Here is a 19,924-nt window from a genome sequence, read left to right on the forward strand (position 1 = left end):
TCAACAGAAGCTATAAATTGCTACCACCTAGATAAGATATACTATTAAATATCGTAATAGAGCTATACTGTTGCAAAATACTGGCAGAAATTCTAAAACTAGACTCTGTTTTTGAGGATTAGTTATTTCAGATAGCTGCATGCTTTCTGACACAACACTCTTGCTGAAATTTGCTGGACAGATATTCTTGTTTATTACTGCCTTACACCTTTACCTCTGCTGGTTCCTACCACTGCCCCTTCATATCTTCAGTGTTTAGCCAAAGAAAGGCCTAGGATCCAGGGCAGGGATCTATTACACTCCTCAGGCCAGGCTTTCCTGTTTGCTGATAATGAACACTTGCACAGATCTGTAAGATCTGTAAGGCACTTTCAAACACATTACTGTATTAATCCCAAGAAACCCAAAGGTCAGAGAAAATAAATGACTTTGTCCAAGGTATCATAGTAGGGTTAGGGGAAAGAATTCTAACCCAGATCTGTTAACTTCCAATTTCATTTATTTTCCATTCCATGAAGTTACCTCATTTCTTTCTTTCTTTTCAGGTTTATTTATTTTGAGAGAGACAGAGAGAGAGAGAGAGAGAGAGAGAGAGAGAGAGAGAGAGAGAGAGAATATGCACATGAGCAGGGAAGGGGCAGAGAGAAAGGGAGAGAGAATTCTAAGCAGGCTCCATGCTCAGTCTCATGAACCATGAGATCATGACTGAGCCGAAATCAAGAGTCGGACACTTAATCAACTGAGCCACCAAGGCACCCATGTAATTAAGCAGAAATTTTAAAGGGAAGAAACGATATTGGCCTATTGATCCTACAAGTTCAATGTTGCCCGAGTCGCTGTTAGTAAGCTGCTAACTCTCATAATCCTAATCACAAAACAGATATATTTGGTGATCAACAGTGGAGAACACCAGATTCAGTGAATACTGGAATTTGGATACATGTCATGAGACTGCAGGTTATGTCTGAGTGAGAGAACAGGAAATAGTGTTACACAGAGGGTAACAAACACGTGAAAGTCAGTACTGTAAGAGGTGAGGAGGTGGCTATAAGTATAATCAACAAGGGTTCATATGGTTCAAATATCTTCTCAGTAAGCTAATCCAAAATTCATTGGCACCGACTTTCACCTGATACATTTTCTATTCTTATGAACTTGTGGAGAATGTATTTAAGTGACATAAATACATGAGAACATGAACAACCAATGTTTTCATGCATACACACATACTTCTTGTGGTCGGTTCACTCTTAAGCTGGAAAAGCTGAGCTTCCACTTTGGAGAGTTGCTGCTGTAAAGTTTCCATTGTCTTTCTATGCTCTTCCTGCAAATGGCGCACTTGATCACGAAAGCTGCTGCGAAGGACCTCATTTTGGGACGTCAGTTGACTCACAGTCTGTGCATGTTCAGACTTTAGCATCATGTTCTCGGACTGTATTGAACACAACCTGAAGGGTGAGAGGAACTTACTTCATAGGAGATCTTGCAACTTGTCATGCTGACTCAGCTTTTCTCAACTGGGTTCTATCAGATCATTAGCCCTGAGATATTTACTAAATGTATGAATTAACTTCTAAAAGCATCTATAATGGTACTAGCTGTGCTAACCATCTGTGGACTTTGGCAGTCATCTAGTTCAAATCATTTCTGTGTTCTATAGTTCATGAGGAACCTCATTTGAGTAGCCATGCTACAATGGTTCAGATGAGGAACTTCCTTCATCATTTATCAGAAAATAGGGTTAAATTTAGAGCATAAAATAATTATATTTTAAATTGTCCCCCTTTCAAGTTATCTTATGTGGTAATAGGATTACTGTACCTTTTCTGTATTACCTTGGAAACACAAAAATGAATACTTTCTTTTCATTCATAAATAAAGCCTTAGGGAAAGCCTTATGGAAATTTTTCTGAGCCATTCTGAGCCAAGTAATACAAAACTCTGAAACACATAGACTTGGTTTATTACAGCTGTTATAAGATCTTGCTGCACAGTAGAATCATTGGGTCCCTTGTTAAAAACACAGACATCTAGTTCTCATCCTAGAGCCACTGAATCAGAATGTCTGGAGGTGGTCCTAGAAATTGCCTACTTTTAGCAGTTTTGCATGCAATTTTTATGTTGTCAGCCTGATGCTAGCCATGCAACTATAATTTGGGAACCACTATGTTTAATGGTTCACTTATAGTCTTGATGTTTTATGTTTGGATTGGTAAAAAAAAAAAAAAAAAAAAAAAAAAGTTTTCTTTTACTGCAAGGGAGCCACAAGTTCTCTCATAAAAATTCAAACAATATGGAACCAATTACAGAAAGAAGTGAGAGCCTTCTTTTATTCAATTCCACCCCCGCAGTGTAAAATCCCAACTTCAGGCACAGACATTGTTAATGGTTCAACATGTAGCTTTCCAAGAGCTATTTCCTATGTGCTACACATATGCACACCATATAGTTTTAAAACAAAATTTAGTGGCTAAAGGGTGACATACAATAAAAATATCATATGCTTCAGAAAAGGTTTCTTAATTGCCAAATTTATACTGATCAATGAATTCAGAAAATGCTAGTGTATATGTTACCCCTCAAGCCTGCTTTTTTCGTAAGCCTTTGTTTAAATAGTATCTGCCACGAAAGTAAAGGAAGAATCATCGGCAGTCACAACAATTTTCTAAGGAAGATAATAGCTACATTTTAGAGCTAGGGTCAGGTTGGTAGTTTGCAGGTGGTATCAGTGACACTTCTGACTTTACCTAGTTAAAAGCTAGAAGCTTGAATCCCAACCTGGACCTGGAACAATTGTGCTGATGGAAGTTTACCATCCGTCTCAGCTGTTATTGATGTGTTTATAGTAGCTGTACCCTCTGGGCATTGTAGTAGGTATTAGCTTCTCAGCCCAGTTATTCCTCTTGAGATGTTTTTACAATCTCATATAGAGAAAGTATGAATATTAAGATGTTTAAAAAAGAAGAGGATTTATAAAGAAAAGGCTATTTCTTCATACTGGGACACAGATAGTAACAATATTACTCTTAATATGTGTGAAGAAGGGGGTTAAGACCTCTAAAGATATCTCAAATGCTGTGAAGTTTCTAGGACTAAGAGTGCCTGGCACATAGTAGGTACTGAAAAAATATTTATTGAACTTTAGAGGCATCATTTGCACTTTTATTTGTGTTAGCAATATATTTTGCAATAACTTTTCTAGAGTAAAGAATAAGTGTGGGAAATTTCTAATGTAAAGAGCAAGCAAGCATCACTATACTTAAGCTAATCTCATGGTAAACTCCGATGATAAGGAGCTAGAAAATTGGTAGATCTTCCCGGAAACTTTTGATTTACGTTTAACTTATATAAATTACACTACTAAAAGATTAGAAAGCCAATAAAATGAAGTTTTTGAGATTACCATAGATTAGGTAGGTATTAAAAGCATACCTGAGACATGTAAAGTATTCCAACATCCTTGATGAATGATGCTCAATGAAGAACTCTTTTCCTTAGTCTAAGATACAACAAATATTACCACCCAACTTCTTCATTAGGAATCCAAAGTTCCTTGTTCACAATAATCAACTCCTCCTGCCAGTACCCCTAAAGTCTACTGAAAGTACTGATTAACAGTAATAATATAACAAGTTGAAGACAGTTGCAAAGGTAAGTTGTATATTCCTTTTCAGCCAGCAGCTGTCTGAATGTTTTCCTCTCGAGAGAAAGAAAAATGCTTAGAATTTGAAACTTGAGTTGGAAAGTGGGTTTTTTTAAAAGAAACATTCTGGTCATGAAGGCCATAGGAGAGACAGAATATTGGATGAACAGATAAAGTTAATTGTTTTTTAAAAAAGTGAAGCATAAAAACAATAAAAAAGGAGGGCTTTAAGATAGGAAAACAAAGTTACCAAGCCTTTAGGAATATCTGTTTCTTATTTTCAATTTATCCCAAGGAGCAACACTTTACGAGTTCTAGCAAGGAAATATTTTGCTGCCCAGTATAAACACTGTTAGTGCTGCTAGCAACCTTACTTTTCCCGGAGTTCTGCCTCTTTGGATACAGTTTCCTGCAGCATCTTGTTATGTCTTTCTAGCAGAGTGTCATGTTCAGACTGTAACGTCTGAAGTTCGGATACGTTGATCTGTAAGTTATTTTGGGTGTCCTGTAATTTGATTTTTAGTTGATCAATCAGCATTTCCAGGTGTTCTCTAAAACAGAAACAGTTTTACAAAAAATTTTGAAAGACGTAAACCTGATTTTGTGATTTTGTGGTTTCAAATAAATTTTACTTTAATCATTTCATCTTTTAATGTCATATTCTTGTTATTATTATGGACTATTTTAAGCGAAGTATAATTGGAAGAATTCAGTTATAGAATTCATTAGAGTCAGATTTTGTGTCTTAGGCAAATGCAGATTTACAAAAAAGTCTGTGAATTTATAAATTTCAGATTCAAATGGAGAAGAGAGCATTGAATGGTATTAAAATAGCCCATTTTGTTATAGTGCTATGCTTTTAGTTAAAAAAAAAATCAGGTCTAAGCTTAATTTCCTTAAAAAAAAAAGCATTTAATGCATAAGAAAATAGAAGGAATGTAAAACATTTACATTAAAATAATTTGAATCCAAAATTCCAGCACGATCAAAAAAGGCTCTAGAGGTGCCTGGGTGCTCAGGTGGTTAAGAGTCTGACTTGATTTCGGCTCAGGTCATGATCTCATGGTTCATGAGATCAAGCCCCATGTCGGGCTCTGCGCTGACAGTGCAGAGCCTGCTTGAGATTCTCTCTCTCCCCCTCCCCCACTCACACTCTTTCTCTCAGAATAAACACTAAAAAAAAAAAAAGAACAGCACAAAAATTTTCAAAAAAGGCTCTTGCAGATGCTGACATTTTCATATTAAATGTGTCAATATTCAATTTCTGCTTTGAAATTTGAAAATGGGTTGACAGAGAAAATATCTCATTTTTCAGTCTATAGTTCCCATATTTAATAGACACTTAAATAAAAAGTAGCAAAAGTGTAAACATACAAACATTGCAGAATATTTAGTCCTAGAATAGTAAGAGGCAGATGTAAAATTGTTTTCAACACTGAACCTCTACTTATAAAACACATTTGCTGTAGAATGCCTTGTTTAATATTCCTAGCATACCTTCAAATAATTTACAAAAGTGATCTTATGCTAGTTTTAAAGATGCATTAAAAATATACTACAGAAACAAATAATTGACATGGTCATAAATTTAAAAAGAAAAATTTAATTCCAGACTAGAATTTAGTACTTAATTTAAAACTTTTTGAAATAAGTAAAATGTTTTAAAGCAATTTCTATTTAGCTTAATTAAATTTTAAATGTTTGTTTTTGAGAGAGAGAGAGATAGAGAGAGGGGGAGTGAGCGGGGGGGGGGGGGGGGGTGCAGAGAGAGAGAGAGGGAGACCCAGAATCTGAAGCAGGCTCCAGATCCTGAGCTGTCAGCACAGAGCCTGACGCAGGGCTTGAACTCACGTACCACGAGATCATGACCTGAGCCAGAGTTGGACATCCAACTGACTTAGCCACTCAGGCACCCCTATTTAGCTTAATTAATGGTGGGTATATCAAGGAAGCATTTTTTCCCTTCTATTTCTAAATTTTCAAAATGGGAAAAACTAATCATAATGTAACTTCAATGTCTGTATTTCTACTATGACCAGATCCTACTACAACAAGATGGCACTATTTAGTCTATACCTCAAAGACTATCTCCTCATTTCACTGCCCGTATTACACAGTTTCTGAGTTTGTAACAGTGCCCTTGGTAGTGACATTTCCCTGCTGCTGCCTGGAGATAGTGAAGCCAAGACACCCTGCTCTTGTTGCATGTAAAATTCCACAGTCAAATGAAATCAGTCGGATTTTCAACATACTTGGTGGAGGACCTATCTCAGGGGGAGGAAGGGAAACCTGGATGTTTCTTTTAATTTTGACTTTACCTTTCTTGTTTAGCTCCCTCGGTTTCAGTCTGAGACACAGATTTATTTTTCTGTTGTTTTAGAACATTGTGAACGCGGACTTTGTAGTTCTCAAATTCAGAGGCTATAGTAGCTTGTTCTGCCTATGACATTTAAAAGAGAGAGAATAATTTTTCTATTGTGTTTTCTATTGTAACATAATCCTCTTATTTTCTTTCAGATTAATGACTTACAATGAAAACCTGTTTTAGAAAATGAATAAAATGGCTGACACTCTTTATCCCTTTGATTAACTTACCCTAAAAAGTGTGTTTCTGTTGGCCTTACACTTTTTAATTTTTTGAATGATATAATTTTGTTTGACAGGAGATGTTTCTACATGTCTTCTTCCCTGGTAGATTAATTGAGTACCCATAAATTTTGTAATGGCACTATTTTTGCCTTTGGAAACTTGGAAAGATTTTTATTTAAGATAGTCCCTCTTTTCATAAATACAAGAAAAATTAATTAAAAGAAATAAAGCTACTTGAACTTCAGATTTCTAAAGAGAGAGGGAAAAGTGAAATTCTAGGTCTTTCACTTTCCCAAGGTGATCTCCTGTCACCCTTCTGCCAAAATTGCTTAGATGATAGCTGCACCTCTCACAAAGCTACTGTATCGAATTTGTTTTGTATGCTGAAGAAAGCAGGCCCTCAGAGCCATTCTAGTAGAATGTTATTTTATAATCATTTGGCCCTCAGAAACAACTATATGCTTTTTAGATTATAAAATTTAAAGAAAATAACTCTTACATACAGAAATTGCAAAGCAAGGTTAAAATGGAAACATGTACCTATGTCTTCCCTTTTAACAAAAAAAAGGTTATGCACATGACAGGAGTGGGATGGGGTTGGGGTTAGAGTCAGATGAGTTGCACCGAATTTTCCTCTAATAAGTGCTCTTAAATAACAGCAAACACTAAAAGGCCAGACCACAGCCCTCTCGTGAACTGCTTGCTAGGTGATAACAACACCTGTCGTCTGTGTCCATGTGAAGCATGTACCTTGGCAGCGTGGCATTCTTCCTGAAGGGCTGTCACTTTTTGCTGGTATGCGCTCAGTGTGCGCTGGTGCTGGTCTGCAGAGGTCTTCAGCTGTTCATGAACTTTATGTTTCTCAGAGGTTATGTCAGCCAGCTGAATCTGGGACAAAACCTTTCAATTAAGCTCTAGCAAATTGGATCTTCACTAATTAAAGATGTTCCTTTAAATAAACTTGAGTTTTGGATCATGAGTATGTATAAGGTATAAAACTAAACAGAATTTAAAATATCTATTATTATTAAAAGAGTAAAGGCAATATAATAGAACATTTCCCCAATAAATTCAGTTTTCCTTAAAATCAATCATGAAAAATCATAAATTCCAGACTACTTGTTATAGTTCAATGTTTAATTGAATATATCAAGATATTATATAAATATAACAGTTATAAAAATATATATAATAATGGAAATATACATACATATGTATACAATATAAACATATGAAACCATTTTATAAACTGATTCTTGTGACTGCACTATCATTTAGAAAGCTCAGATACAGCTCTGGGGCCATGTTGATTTTGTGTTGCACTATTCTTAGTGCATTAAGGATTTTCAAATACATGAAGAGGATCTAGCTTAAGCTAAATGGGATACTCCAGTTATATGCCATACCTGGCTTACTGCTTCTACTTTTTCAAAATGTTGAGGAAGGATATTGGGGGGGGGGGGGAACGTGTGTGGGTATATAAAAATATGTACATAAGGATATTTAGAAAAATCCCTACATGGTACCTTACTTCTTTTGTAAATCCTCAGAAGTAAAAAGAATCTTACTTTATAGACTTCTACTTGCTGCTGGCTTGCCTCCAGCTCACCCTTTAAAGATGCTTGAAGTATTAAGTGATCAGTTTCCTAAAGAATAAGAATCCTGGTTATATTTAGAAAAGAAGGGATTTATAGATACATAAACTGAAATATGAAAATGGGAAATTAACATACTGCTTGCTTTGAATCTGCCAGTTCTTTTTTGGTTTTCACAAGCAACTGCTTGATTTTGGTATTCTTTTCCTCAGACTGTTGCACTGAAGACTGTAGTGAAGCTAGCAAAGGAAATAATTCCAGAAGAGGTTGAACAATTTTTATGAATGACTTTAAATAAAGAAATGACAAGTCTTTTCTTTGTATTAACCCATATTTGAAAGAAACTTGTCTTAGCCTTTTATTATGGAACATTTCAAATATACACGACAGCAGTGCCAACAGTGTAATAAACTCCCGGCACCCCTCTCTCAGCTTTAACAATTACCAATACATGGCCAATCTTGTTTCACCCAGAACAGGAATCTGGTCTGCAAGCTAAAATCTGGCTGCTGCCTGTTTTGTAAAGAGTTTTATTAGAACACAGTCAAGTTCAATTATTTACATATTGTTCACATTTGCTTTAGTACAGCAATGACAAATTTACTAATGGCAATAGAGATATGATATGACCTGTAAAGCCTAAAATATTTACTGTGTGGCCCTTGAAAGAAAAAGTTTGCCAACCACTAACCTATACCCTTACCTATTCCTTATGCCCTCACTGGTTTTTGGGTGATTGTTTTTGTTTTTTGTTTTTTTGGTTCTTCACAAGAAATCCATTGAACTGTAAATATTTCAGTATACATCTCTTAAAATAAAGTTATATACGTAGTGTATAACTAAAAGATAAAAGCTTTACTTTTAAGAAGTACCTCAAAAGAGGTGCCATGTATTTCCAATTATATCACAGCAGAGGCACATACCTGGTTGCCTGTTTTTGTGGTACTAATTGTTTTATGGAATGGGACTGTCAGTGACAGTTCACTAAGGAACAAATAAAACGTGATAAAAACAAAAAACTTTTATGCTAACAGAGGTAAAAAAAACCAAACATCATATAGGAATAAGTGGATTTACTGTCTAGATCACAGGTGCCCAACTACAACCAGCAGGCCAAATCTGGCCACAGCCTGTTGTGAAAGAGACAAAGAGTGTATGATAGAGACCACGTGGCCTGTGAAGCCATGGAGACTGACTTCCTGGTCCTTCAAGAAACAGTGTGCTGGACACCTGGTCTAAGCCAATTACATGGGCACTATGTAATTGTGCTACTAAAGTATATTATAATCAATGATTAACTTTATGTAGTTGTACTACATGTAAATATGAACACATATACTTTAAGAATATATCTTAACTATGACTTTTTATAAGTCTAATTTAGTTAACTTCTGGAAACTATTTGCTCAGTTCTGAAAAGCATTTTCTAAAGCACAAATTACATATAAAACCTATGTTAAGTGCTTCAGGAATTATGATAAGATATAGTAAGTTCCTAAGCTCAAACCGTCTAAAAATGAAATTGGGGGATATAACATTTCACAGGATAACATAAAGCAAAATATAAATGTATGAAAGAAATACAAAAGGCTACAGAGATCCACAGGAGCCAAAGGTTATATAAAGTTCGCACAGGACAAAAAAAAAACTCATAGAATAGGAAACACTGAAGATTAGGAAGGATTCCCAGACGTGGGCATGATGGCGGGAGTGCGAGGGCATGAAAGGAGATTTCCTTTAGAGATGAGATATACAGTTACAGAGTGGGGATAAATGTTGGAGGGGTTTCAGATTAAGATGTGTGTTGCTAATTTATTAAGCAACCTCCCCCCGCCCCCACTTGCCCCCAGAACATTGTCTGGACGTTTTATCTTTTTCCTACTCTACCACATCTCCTTAGCCCAGCCTTCCAAGGCCCTTCATGCCATTAGCCTGGCGGCTTTTGGCAGATTCTACACCATTCCATTTAATCCAATATGTTGGCAGACCAATCTTCCCCCACTGTCTTTAAAAAGGGCCCCAATACATTCTTCATGTACTTCATGAACTGGATCAAAAATGTCTTCCTAATTATACCTCACTTCTCCCTGGCAGGTCAAGCCTTTCACTCCAACTGATCAAGACCTCCAAAATTATGTTACTTCTTTTAACTTTTGCTTGTACCATGGCTGCATAAAGGAATACTCTTTCCTTGTCTGCTTTAAATCTCCAAACCTTACCTTCAGGACTCACCTTGAGCCCCAACTTGTAATTGTTTCAGTCTAGAGAATCTCTCTCCTCTGAACTCTAGTACTCACTTCCTGTACCATTTATTTCTATACTTATTTATTGAATAAATATCTTTTTTTAGTTTTTCCAAGGTATCAATCAATCTTCTTTCAGTTTAGTTGATGATCAAACATACACGTAATCACTAATTCATAAAACCAAATGTTTGTAGAAGCAAGATGGCGGCGTAGGAGGATGCTGGGCTCACCGTGTCCTGCTGGTCACTTAGATTCCACCTACACCTGCCTAAATAACCCAGAAAACTGCCAGAAGACTAGCAGAACAGAGTCTCCGGAGCCAAGCGCAGACGAGAGGCCCACGGAAGAGGGTAGGAAGGGCAGCGAGGCGGAGCCCGCTACACGGACTGGCAGGAGGGAAATGGGCGGAGGGGCAACCGCCGGCCAAGCAGAGGCCCCGAATCTGGCTTGCAAAAGGGGAGGGGCCGGACGGAGTGTGTTCAGACAGCAAGCGGGACTTATCATCTGCTCGGAGAGCCGGAGGACTGGAGGACAACAGGAGGGAGAGTTGTTGAGCCCCGGACAACAGAGCTCAGCTTGGCTAGGAACAGAGGTGCTCTCCAGTGCCATCCCCCTAGCCCATCCCCCAGCCAAAATCCCAAAGGGAACCAGTTCCTGCCAGGGAACTTGCTTGCAACTAGCAAACACCCAAAGTTGTGCTTCTGCGGATCCATCCGTCCAGCGGCGGGTCTGACTCCTCCGGTGCCGCAGGGCCCCTCCCGAAGCAGATCACCGAAGGATAAGCGAGCTGAGCCTGCGCCTCCCACCCCTGTGCACCTTGCCGATCCACCCCAGCTAATACACCAGATCCCCAGCACCACAGGCCTGGCAGTGTGCAAGTAGCCCAGAGGGGCCACACCACCCCACAGTGAATCCTGCCCCTAGGAGAGGGGAAGAGAAGGCACACACCAGTCTAACTGTGGCCCCAGCAGTGGGCAGGGGGCAGACATTAGGTCTGACTGCGGCCCTGCCCACCAAATCCAGTTATTCAAGACAGCACAGGGGAAGTGCCCTGCAGGTCTGCACCACTCCAGAGACTATCCAAAATGACCAAATGGAAGAATTCCCCTCAAAAGAATCTCCAGGAAATAACAACAGCTAATGAACTGATAAAAAAGGATTTAAACAATATAACAGAGTGTGAATTTAGAATAATAGTCATGAAATTAATCGCTGAGCTTGAAAACAGTATAGAGGACAGCAGAAAATCTATTGCTACAGAGATCAAGGGACTAAGGAATAGTCAGGAGGAGCTAAAAAATGCTATAAACGAGCTGCGAAACAAAATGGAAATGACTACGGCTCGGATTGAAGAGGCAGAGGAGAGAATAGGTGAACTAGAAGACAAAATTATGGAAAAAGAGGAAGCTGAGAAAAAGAGAGATAAAAAAATCCAGGAGTATGAGGGGAAAATTAGAGAACTAAGTGATGCACTAAAGAGAAATAATCTACGCATAACTGGTATTCCAGAGGAGGAAGAGAGAGGGAAAGGTGCTGAAGGTGTACTTGAAGAAATCGTAGCTGAGAACTTCCCTGATCTGGGGAAGGAAAAAGACATTGAAATCCAAGAGGCACAGAGAACTCCCTTCAGATGTAACTTGAATCGATCTTCTGCACGACATATCATAGTGAAACTGGCAAAATACAAGGATAAAGAGAAAATTCTGAAAGCAGCGAGGGATAAATGTACCCTAACATATAAAGGGAAACCGGTAAGACTTGTGACGGATCTCTCTTCTGAAACTTGTCAGGCCAGAAAGGAATGGCAGGAGATCTTCAATGTGAACAACAGAAAAAATATGCAGCTGAGAATCCTTTATCCAGCAAGTCTGTCATTTAGAATAGAAGGAGAGATAAAGGTCTTCCCAAACAAACAAAAACTGAAGGAATTCGCCACCACTAAACCAGCCCTACAAGAGATCCTAAGGGGGATCCTGTGAGACAAAGTACCAGAGACATCACTACAAGCATAAAACATACACACATCACAATGACACTAAACCCATATCTTTCTATAATAACACTGAATGTAAATGGACTAAATGTGCCAACCAAAAGACATAGGGTATCAGAATGGATAAAAAAACAAGACCCATCTATTTGCTGTCTACAAGAGACTCATTTTAGACCTGAGGACACCTTCAGATTAAGAATGAGGGGATGGAGAACTATTTATCATGCTCCTGGAAGTCAAAAGAAAGCTGGAGTAGCCATACTTATTTCAGACAATCTAGACTTTAAATTAAAGGCTGTCACAAGAGATGAAGAAGGGCATTATATAATAATTACAGGGTCTATCCATCAGGAAGAGCTAACAATTTTAAATGTCTGTGCACCGAATATGGGAGCCCCCAAATAAATAAAACAATTACTCATAAACATAAGCAACCTTATTGATAAGAATGTGGTAATTGCAGGGAACTTTAACACTCCACTTACAGAAATAGATAGATCATCTAGACACATGGTCAATAAAGAAACAGGGGCCCTGGGGCGCCTGGGTGGCTCAGTCGGTTGAGCACCGGCTTCAGCTCAGGTCACGATCTCACGGTCCGTGAGTTCGAGCCCCGCGTCGGGCTCTGTGCTGACAGCTCAGAGCCTGGAGCCTGTTTCGGATTCTCTGTCTCCCTCTCTCTCTGACCCTCCCCATTCATGCTCTGTCTCTCTCTGTCTCAAAAATAAATAAACGTTAAAAAAAAAAAATTAAAAAAAAAAAAAAAAAGAAACAAGGGCTCTGAATGATAATTGGATCAGATGGACTTGACAGATATATTTAGAACTCTGCATCCCAAAGCAACAGAATATACTTTCTTCTCGAGTGCACATGGAACATTCTCCAAGATAGATCACATACTGGGTCACAAAACAGCCCTTCGTAAGTATACAAGAATTGAAATCATACCATACATACTTTCAGACCACAATGCTATGAAGCTTGAAATCAACCACAGGAAAAAGTCTGGAAAACCTCTAAAACCATGGAGGTTAAAAAACACCCTACTAAAGAATGAATGGGTCAACCAGGCAATTAGAGAAGAAATTAAAAAATATATGGAAACAAACGAAAATGAAAATACAAGAATCCAAATGCTTTGGGACGCAGCGAAGGCAGTCCTGAGAGGAAAATACATTGCAATCCAGGTCTATCTCAAGAAACAAGAAAAATCCCAAATACAAACTCTAACAGCACACCTAAAGGAAACAGAAGCAGACCTAAACCCAGCATAGAAGAGAAATAATAAAGATCAGAGCAGAAATAAACAATATAGAATCTAAAAAAACTGTAGAGCTGATCAACGAAACCAAGAGTTGGTTTTTTGAAAAAAAAAAACAAAATTGATAAATCTCTAGCCAGGCTTCTCAAAATGAAAAGGGAGATGGCCCAAATAGATAAAATCATGAATGAAAATGGAATTATTACAACCAATCCCTCAGAGATACAAACAATTATCAGGGAATACTATGAAAATTTATATGCCGAAACACTGGACAATCTGGAAGAAATGGACAAATTCCTAAACACCCACACACTTCCAAAACTCAATCAGGAGGAAATAGAAAGCTTGAACAGACCCATAACCAGTGAAGAAATTCAATCAGTTATCAAAAATCTCCCAACAAATAAGAGTCCAGGACCAGATGGCTTTCCAGGGGTGTTCTACCAGACATTTAAAGCAGAGATAATACCTATCCTCCTTAAGCTATTCCAAAAAATAGAAAGGGAAGGAAAACTTCCAGACTCATTTTATGAAGCCAGTATTACTTTGATTCCTAAACCAGACAGAGACCCAGTAAAAAAATGAGAACTACAGGACAATATCCCTGATGAATATGGATGCAAAAATTCTCAGTAACATACTAGCAACTAGAATTCAACAGCATATAAAAAGAATTATTCACCATGATCAAGTGGGATTCATTCCTGGGATGCAGGGCTGGTTCAACATTCGCAAATCAATCAACGTGATATATCACATTAATAAAAGAAAAGAACCATATGATCCTGTCAGTCGATGCAGAAAAGGCCTTTGACAAAATTCAGCACCTTTCTTAATAAAAACCCTTCAGAAAGTCGGGATAGAAGGAACATACTTAAAGATCATAAAAGCCATTTATGAAAAGCCCACAGCTAACATCATCCTCAATGGGGAAAAACAGAGCTTTTTCCCTGAGATCAGGAACACAACAGGAATGTCCACTCTCACCGCTGTTGTTTAACATAGTGTTGAAAGTTCTAGCATCAGCAATCAGACAACAAAAAAATCAAAGGCATCAAAATTGGCAAAGATGAAGTCAAGCTTTCACTTTTTGCCGATGACATGATATTATACATGGAAAACCCGATAGACTCCACCAAAAGTCTGCTAGAACTGATACATGAATTCAGCAAAGTTGCAGGATACAAAATCATTGTACAGAAATCAGTTGCATTCTTATACACTAATAATGAAGCAACAGAAAGACAAATAAAGAAACTGATCCCATTCACAATTGCACCAAGAAGCATAAAATACCTAGGGATAAATCTAACCAAAGATGTAAAAGATCTGTATGCTGAAAACTATAGAAAGCTTATGAAGGAAATTGAAGAAGATATAAAGAAATGGAAAAACATGCCGTGCTCATGGACTGGAGGAATAAATATTGTCAAAATGTCAATACTACCCAAAGCTATCTACACATTCAATGCAATCCCAATCAAAATTGCACCAGCATTCTTCTCGAAACTAGAACAAGCAATCCTAAAATTCATATGGAACCATAAAAGGCCCCGAATAGCCAAAGTAATTTTGAAGAAGAAGACCAAAGCAGGAGGCATCACAATCCCAGACTTTAGCCTCTACTACAAAGCTGTCATCATCAGGACAGCATGGTATTGGCACAAAAACAGACACATAGACCAATGCAATAGAATAGAAACCCCAGAACTAGACCCACAAACGTATGCCCAACTAATATTTGACAAAGCAGGAAAGAACATCCAATGGAAAAAAGACAGTCTCTTTAACAAATGGTGCTGGGAGAACTGGACAGCAACATGCAGAAGATTGAAACTAGACCACTTTCTCACACCATTCACAAAAATAAACTCAAAATGGATAAAGAACCTGAATGTGAGACAGGAAACCATCAAAACCCTAGAGGAGAAAGCAGGAAAAACCTCTCTGACCTCAGCCTCAGCAATTTCTTACTTGACACATCTCCAAAGGCAAGGGAATTAAAAGCAAAAATGAACTACTGGGACCTTATGAAGATAAAAAGCTTCTGCACAGCAAAGGAAACAACCGACAAAACTAAAAGGCAACCAAGGAATGGGAAAAGATATTTGCAAATGACATATCGGACAAAGGGCTAGTATCCAAAACCTATAAAGAGCTCACCAAACTCCACACCCGAAAAACAAATAATCCAGTGAAGAAATGGGCAGAAAACATGAATAGACACTTCTCTAAAGAAGACATCCGGATGGCCAACAGGCACATGAAAAGATGCTCAACGTCGCTCCTCATCAGGGAAATACAAATCAAAACCCTACTCAGATATCCCCTCACGCCAGTCAGAGTGGCCAAAATGAACAAATCAGGAGACTATAGATGCTGGAGAGGATGTGGAGAAATGGGAACCCTCTTGCACTGTTGGTGGGAATGCAAATTGGTGAAGCCACTCTGGAAAACAGTGTGGAGGTTCCTCAAAAAATTAAAAATAGACCTTCCCTATGACCCAGCATAGCACTGCTAGGAATTTACCCAAGGGATACAGGAGTACTGATGCATAGGGGCACTTGTACCCCAATGTTTATAGCAGCACTCTCAACAATACCCAAATTATGGAAAGAGCCTAAATGTCCATCAACTGATGAATGGATAAAGAAATAGTGGTTTATATACACAATGGAGTACTACGTGGCAATGAGGAAGAATGAAATATGTCCCTTTGTAGCAACATGGATGGAACTAGAGAGTGCTATGCTAAGTGAAATAAGCCATACAGAGAAAGACAGATACCATATGTTTTCACTCTTATGTGGATTCTGAGAAACCTAACAGAAACCCATGCTGGAGGGGAAGGAAAAAAAAAAAAGAAAGAGGTCAGAGTGGGAGAGAGCCAAAGCATAAGAGACCCTTAAAAACTGAGAACAAACTGAGGGTTGATGGGGGGTGGGAGAGAGGGGAGGGTGGGTGATGGGTATTGAGGAGGGCACCTTTTGGGATGAGCACTGGGTGTTGTATGGAAACCAATTTGACAATAAATTTCATATATTGAAAAAAAAAAACAACAACAAAAGAACCCCAAATTTTTTATTGAAGGAATATAATCTAGAGTTCTACCATTCAATTTGCACCAAGAACACAGTTGGAAAATATGGTATGTATATAAGAAGAGATACATGCATAGTGAATTGGCTGGAAACTCTACAGTCGTTTCGATTATCTGAATATGTTATTTTTCCCCCCCTGGATGCAGGCAGATATCAGAACACTGCATATGTGGCTTCATTCCTTTGTTTATTCATGGAATCACATTTATTCAGCTGTGATTTGGCTACACGTTGAATGAAGTACCCATTATGAAACATTCATGGGAGATTTGTTACTTTATTTATTGTGGGGATGCCATTGAAAATACAAATCTGGATTATCTGGATTATCAGTGGTTTCTGTTAAAAGTAAATATAAAATGGATACTGGGTTTGAAAATTCCCCGAGCAGACAAAACCATTTAAGTCATATAACTGAAACTTATTTAGCTTATTGTGCAAAACAAGTGAACTTGTCATCTGGGAACCCCCATTGTAATAACCAATCATTGTAAAGGTTAAATTTACTTATTTTCACTTTACAAGCCAATCCTGTAAGGTAATACCCCTGGGCTATCAGTCTCTGAATTTGAAAACTCCCATTTTGTGAAATGGTCTTACATGCACACGAGATTCTTACTAAATAATATTTATTGATTTGGTGGCTTTAATTTTTGCTATTTCTGGATGTTTGACATTCCAAAGGTAGCATTAGCTTCAAATTCACATATGAGACTATTGAAAACACAGATTTTATTAAAAAAAACCTTTTTTTTACATTTATTTTTATTTTTGAGAGACAGAGGGCAAACAGGGGAGGGGAAGAGAGAGAGAAAGATACAGAATCAGAAGCAGGCTCTCAGCTATCAGCACAGGCCCCAACGGGGGGTTTGAACCCACAATCATGAGACCATGACCTGAGGTAAAGTCAGACACTCAACCAAGCCACCCAGGTATGCCTGGAAAACACAGATTTTAATGCCCCACACTTTAAGATTCTGATTCTTTACATCTGTGCCTGGGCTTTCTAAAAAGCTCTCCAATACTGTGTGATATTCAAGTTAGGTCTGGGACCATTCAAGTTATGGTCTGGGACCACATAACACAGTGTTTCTTTTATAAAAATGTCTTCAAAAAAATTTTTTTTTTCATTTATTTATTTTTCATGGACAGAGAGACAGAGCACAAGTGGGGGAGGGGCAGAGAGAGGAGACACAGAATCCAAAGCAGGCTTCAGGCTCTGAGCTGTCAGCACAGAGCCCGATGCAGGGCTTGAACTCACAAACCGTGAGGTCATGACCTGAGCCGAGGTTGGATGCTTAACCGACTGAGCCACCCAGGCACCCCCTTTTATAAAAATGTCTTAAAAAAAAGTTCTCTCACACATCTTAGTACCAGGAAAAGCTATGTTTCTTACAATTATCACATTTGTTTTAATATTGTGGCTCTTATAAACCCTGTACCTGAGAATGTTCCTGTCTTTGTATGGCTTCTGGGAAACTCCAAGCCAATTTATGCAGACCAAAGTGATACCAAAAGCACACAGAACATACACTTTATGTCTTGATCTTATGTCTGACTTTACTGTATAGTCCTATATCTCAACATTTGCTTTTATCTCATTTCCTCATCATTTATATATCTGAAATATTGTATAGTAGTATCTTGGCAGCCACCTCAAATCATTTTATGGGACTTCTGCTTCTTGTCATTTGGGAGTAACAAGTCTTAGACTTACTTTCCACCGTAATCAATTAGAAAACTGAACAAAATATATGAAAAAAAATCCTGCTTTCTGACATTAGACAATAAGCACTATAGAGCTGTGATCCCTGAGAGAAGGTAAACAAGGTGAGCCCTATTACAGTCCCAGCTTTTGGTCAGGAGGCAATTTCTATACTGTGTTACAGAAAGGGACTCCCAAACAGAGCAGTGGTCTTGCTGAGATTCAAAGAACAATAGCTTTGGAAAGAACAGTGTATAGGGAACTATAATTGGAACAATTCCCAGGGCTCACAAAGGGCTATAAATTGTTCCAACCAGCCAGAGTAAAGAGACTTTAATACATAGGCACTCAGTAGACATTAGAAGATCCCTATTTTAGTAGAGAGGCTGATCTAAATCTATATGAAAGGACTCTCTACACTTGTCCTAAAAAAAAAAAAAAGAAAGAAAAGCCACAAAAGAATAAAACTGATCTATAAATGCCCGCCAAAGTTTAACTCTGTAAGTGAATACAAAAAATCTAGCACTCAACATGTAAAATTCACATCCAATTAAAAAATTATTTGCCATGCAAAGAAGCAGGGAATTATTACTGATTACAGGAGAAAAAAATTCAATCCATAGATTTAGAACAATAAATCACAGAATATGCTTAAAGACTGGAAGGAAAATATAATGAAGAGATAAATGGAAAACAGGAACAAAAAAAAACACAAATGGAATTTCTGGAGATGAAAAATATAATACCTCAAGAAAATATCACTGGATGGTAATAAAATATTAGACTCTGGAGATGAGAGAATTTAAAAATTACTTACTAATAGAAACAACTAGAATAGAAACTATATTCTATTTAATATTAGAAAGTATCCAAAAAGAAGCTCAGAAAGTGAAAAAAGAATAGAAAAAATGAACAAATTATCACTAATCTATGGTGATATATCAAGTGGTCTAATGTGTGTAATTGGAGTCTCAGGGGAAAAAAGAAGGAGGATTTAAACAAGAAAGAATAAAGTAAACAATGGCCAAAAATATGATCAACTTGAAGAAAACTAGAAAATCTAAATACAGCAAACAAATGCAAAAAACCACAAGCAGGATATAAACAGGGAAAGAAAACATAACAAGGCACATCATAAAATTCTATACCCAGCAGAACTATCTTTCAAAAATGAAGGCATTCTACCCTGAAAATGATGAAACGAAGGAATTCATCCCAAAAGAAAGAGGAGGAAGAAATGATAGGAAGGGGCTTAACCAACACAGATACAAGCAAGATGTCTGACCAGAATTAGAATCATGAAATAAGAATACTAGCTGGAGTCGAAAATAGATTAGAATCCCTTTCTGCAGAGATAAAAGAAGTAAAAGCCAGTCAGGATGAAATAAAAAATGTAACTGAGCTGAAATCTCGAATGCATGCCATGGCGTCAAGGATGGATGAGACAGAGCAGAGAATCAGTGACATAGAGGACAAACTTATGGAGAATAGGAAGCAGAAAAAAAGAGGGAGACTAAGGAAAAAGAGCACAATTTAAGAATTAGAGAAATCAGTGACTCATTAAAAAGGAACAACGTTAGAATCATAGGGGTCCCAGAAGATGAAGAGAGAGCAAAAGAGGTAGAAGGGTTATGGGAGCAAATCATAGCAGAAAACTTTCCTAAGCTGGGGGAAGACACAGACATCAAAATCCAGGAAGCACAGAGGACTCCCATTAGATTAAAAAAAAAACGACTGTCAACAAGGCCTATCATAGTCAAATTCACAAAATACTCAGGCAAGGAGAGA

The 19,924-nt window shown here is 37.8% G+C and overlaps 1 protein-coding gene across 2 annotated transcripts in view; it reads right to left on the reverse strand.

The window, feature by feature from the left end:
- The window catches only part of GCC2 (GRIP and coiled-coil domain containing 2), a 65,603-nt gene that overhangs the window by 17,747 nt on the left and 27,932 nt on the right, over positions 1-19,924 (reverse strand). For both annotated transcript variants that reach the window (XM_019434607.2, XM_019434608.2), the window contains exons 14-19: positions 7,966-8,066; positions 7,801-7,878; positions 6,983-7,120; positions 5,962-6,083; positions 4,018-4,194; positions 1,231-1,448 (exon numbers count right to left, since the gene is read on the reverse strand). In XM_019434607.2, coding sequence (XP_019290152.2) covers positions 1,231-1,448; positions 4,018-4,194; positions 5,962-6,083; positions 6,983-7,120; positions 7,801-7,878; positions 7,966-8,066 — 834 coding nt within the window. The remainder of the gene's footprint in view (positions 1-1,230; positions 1,449-4,017; positions 4,195-5,961; positions 6,084-6,982; positions 7,121-7,800; positions 7,879-7,965; positions 8,067-19,924) is intronic.

Source organism: Panthera pardus, unplaced genomic scaffold (genome assembly GCF_024362965.1).
Source record: "Panthera pardus isolate Hobbes unplaced genomic scaffold, ASM2436296v1 HiC_scaffold_25, whole genome shotgun sequence".
Lineage (NCBI taxonomy): Eukaryota > Metazoa > Chordata > Mammalia > Carnivora > Felidae > Panthera > Panthera pardus.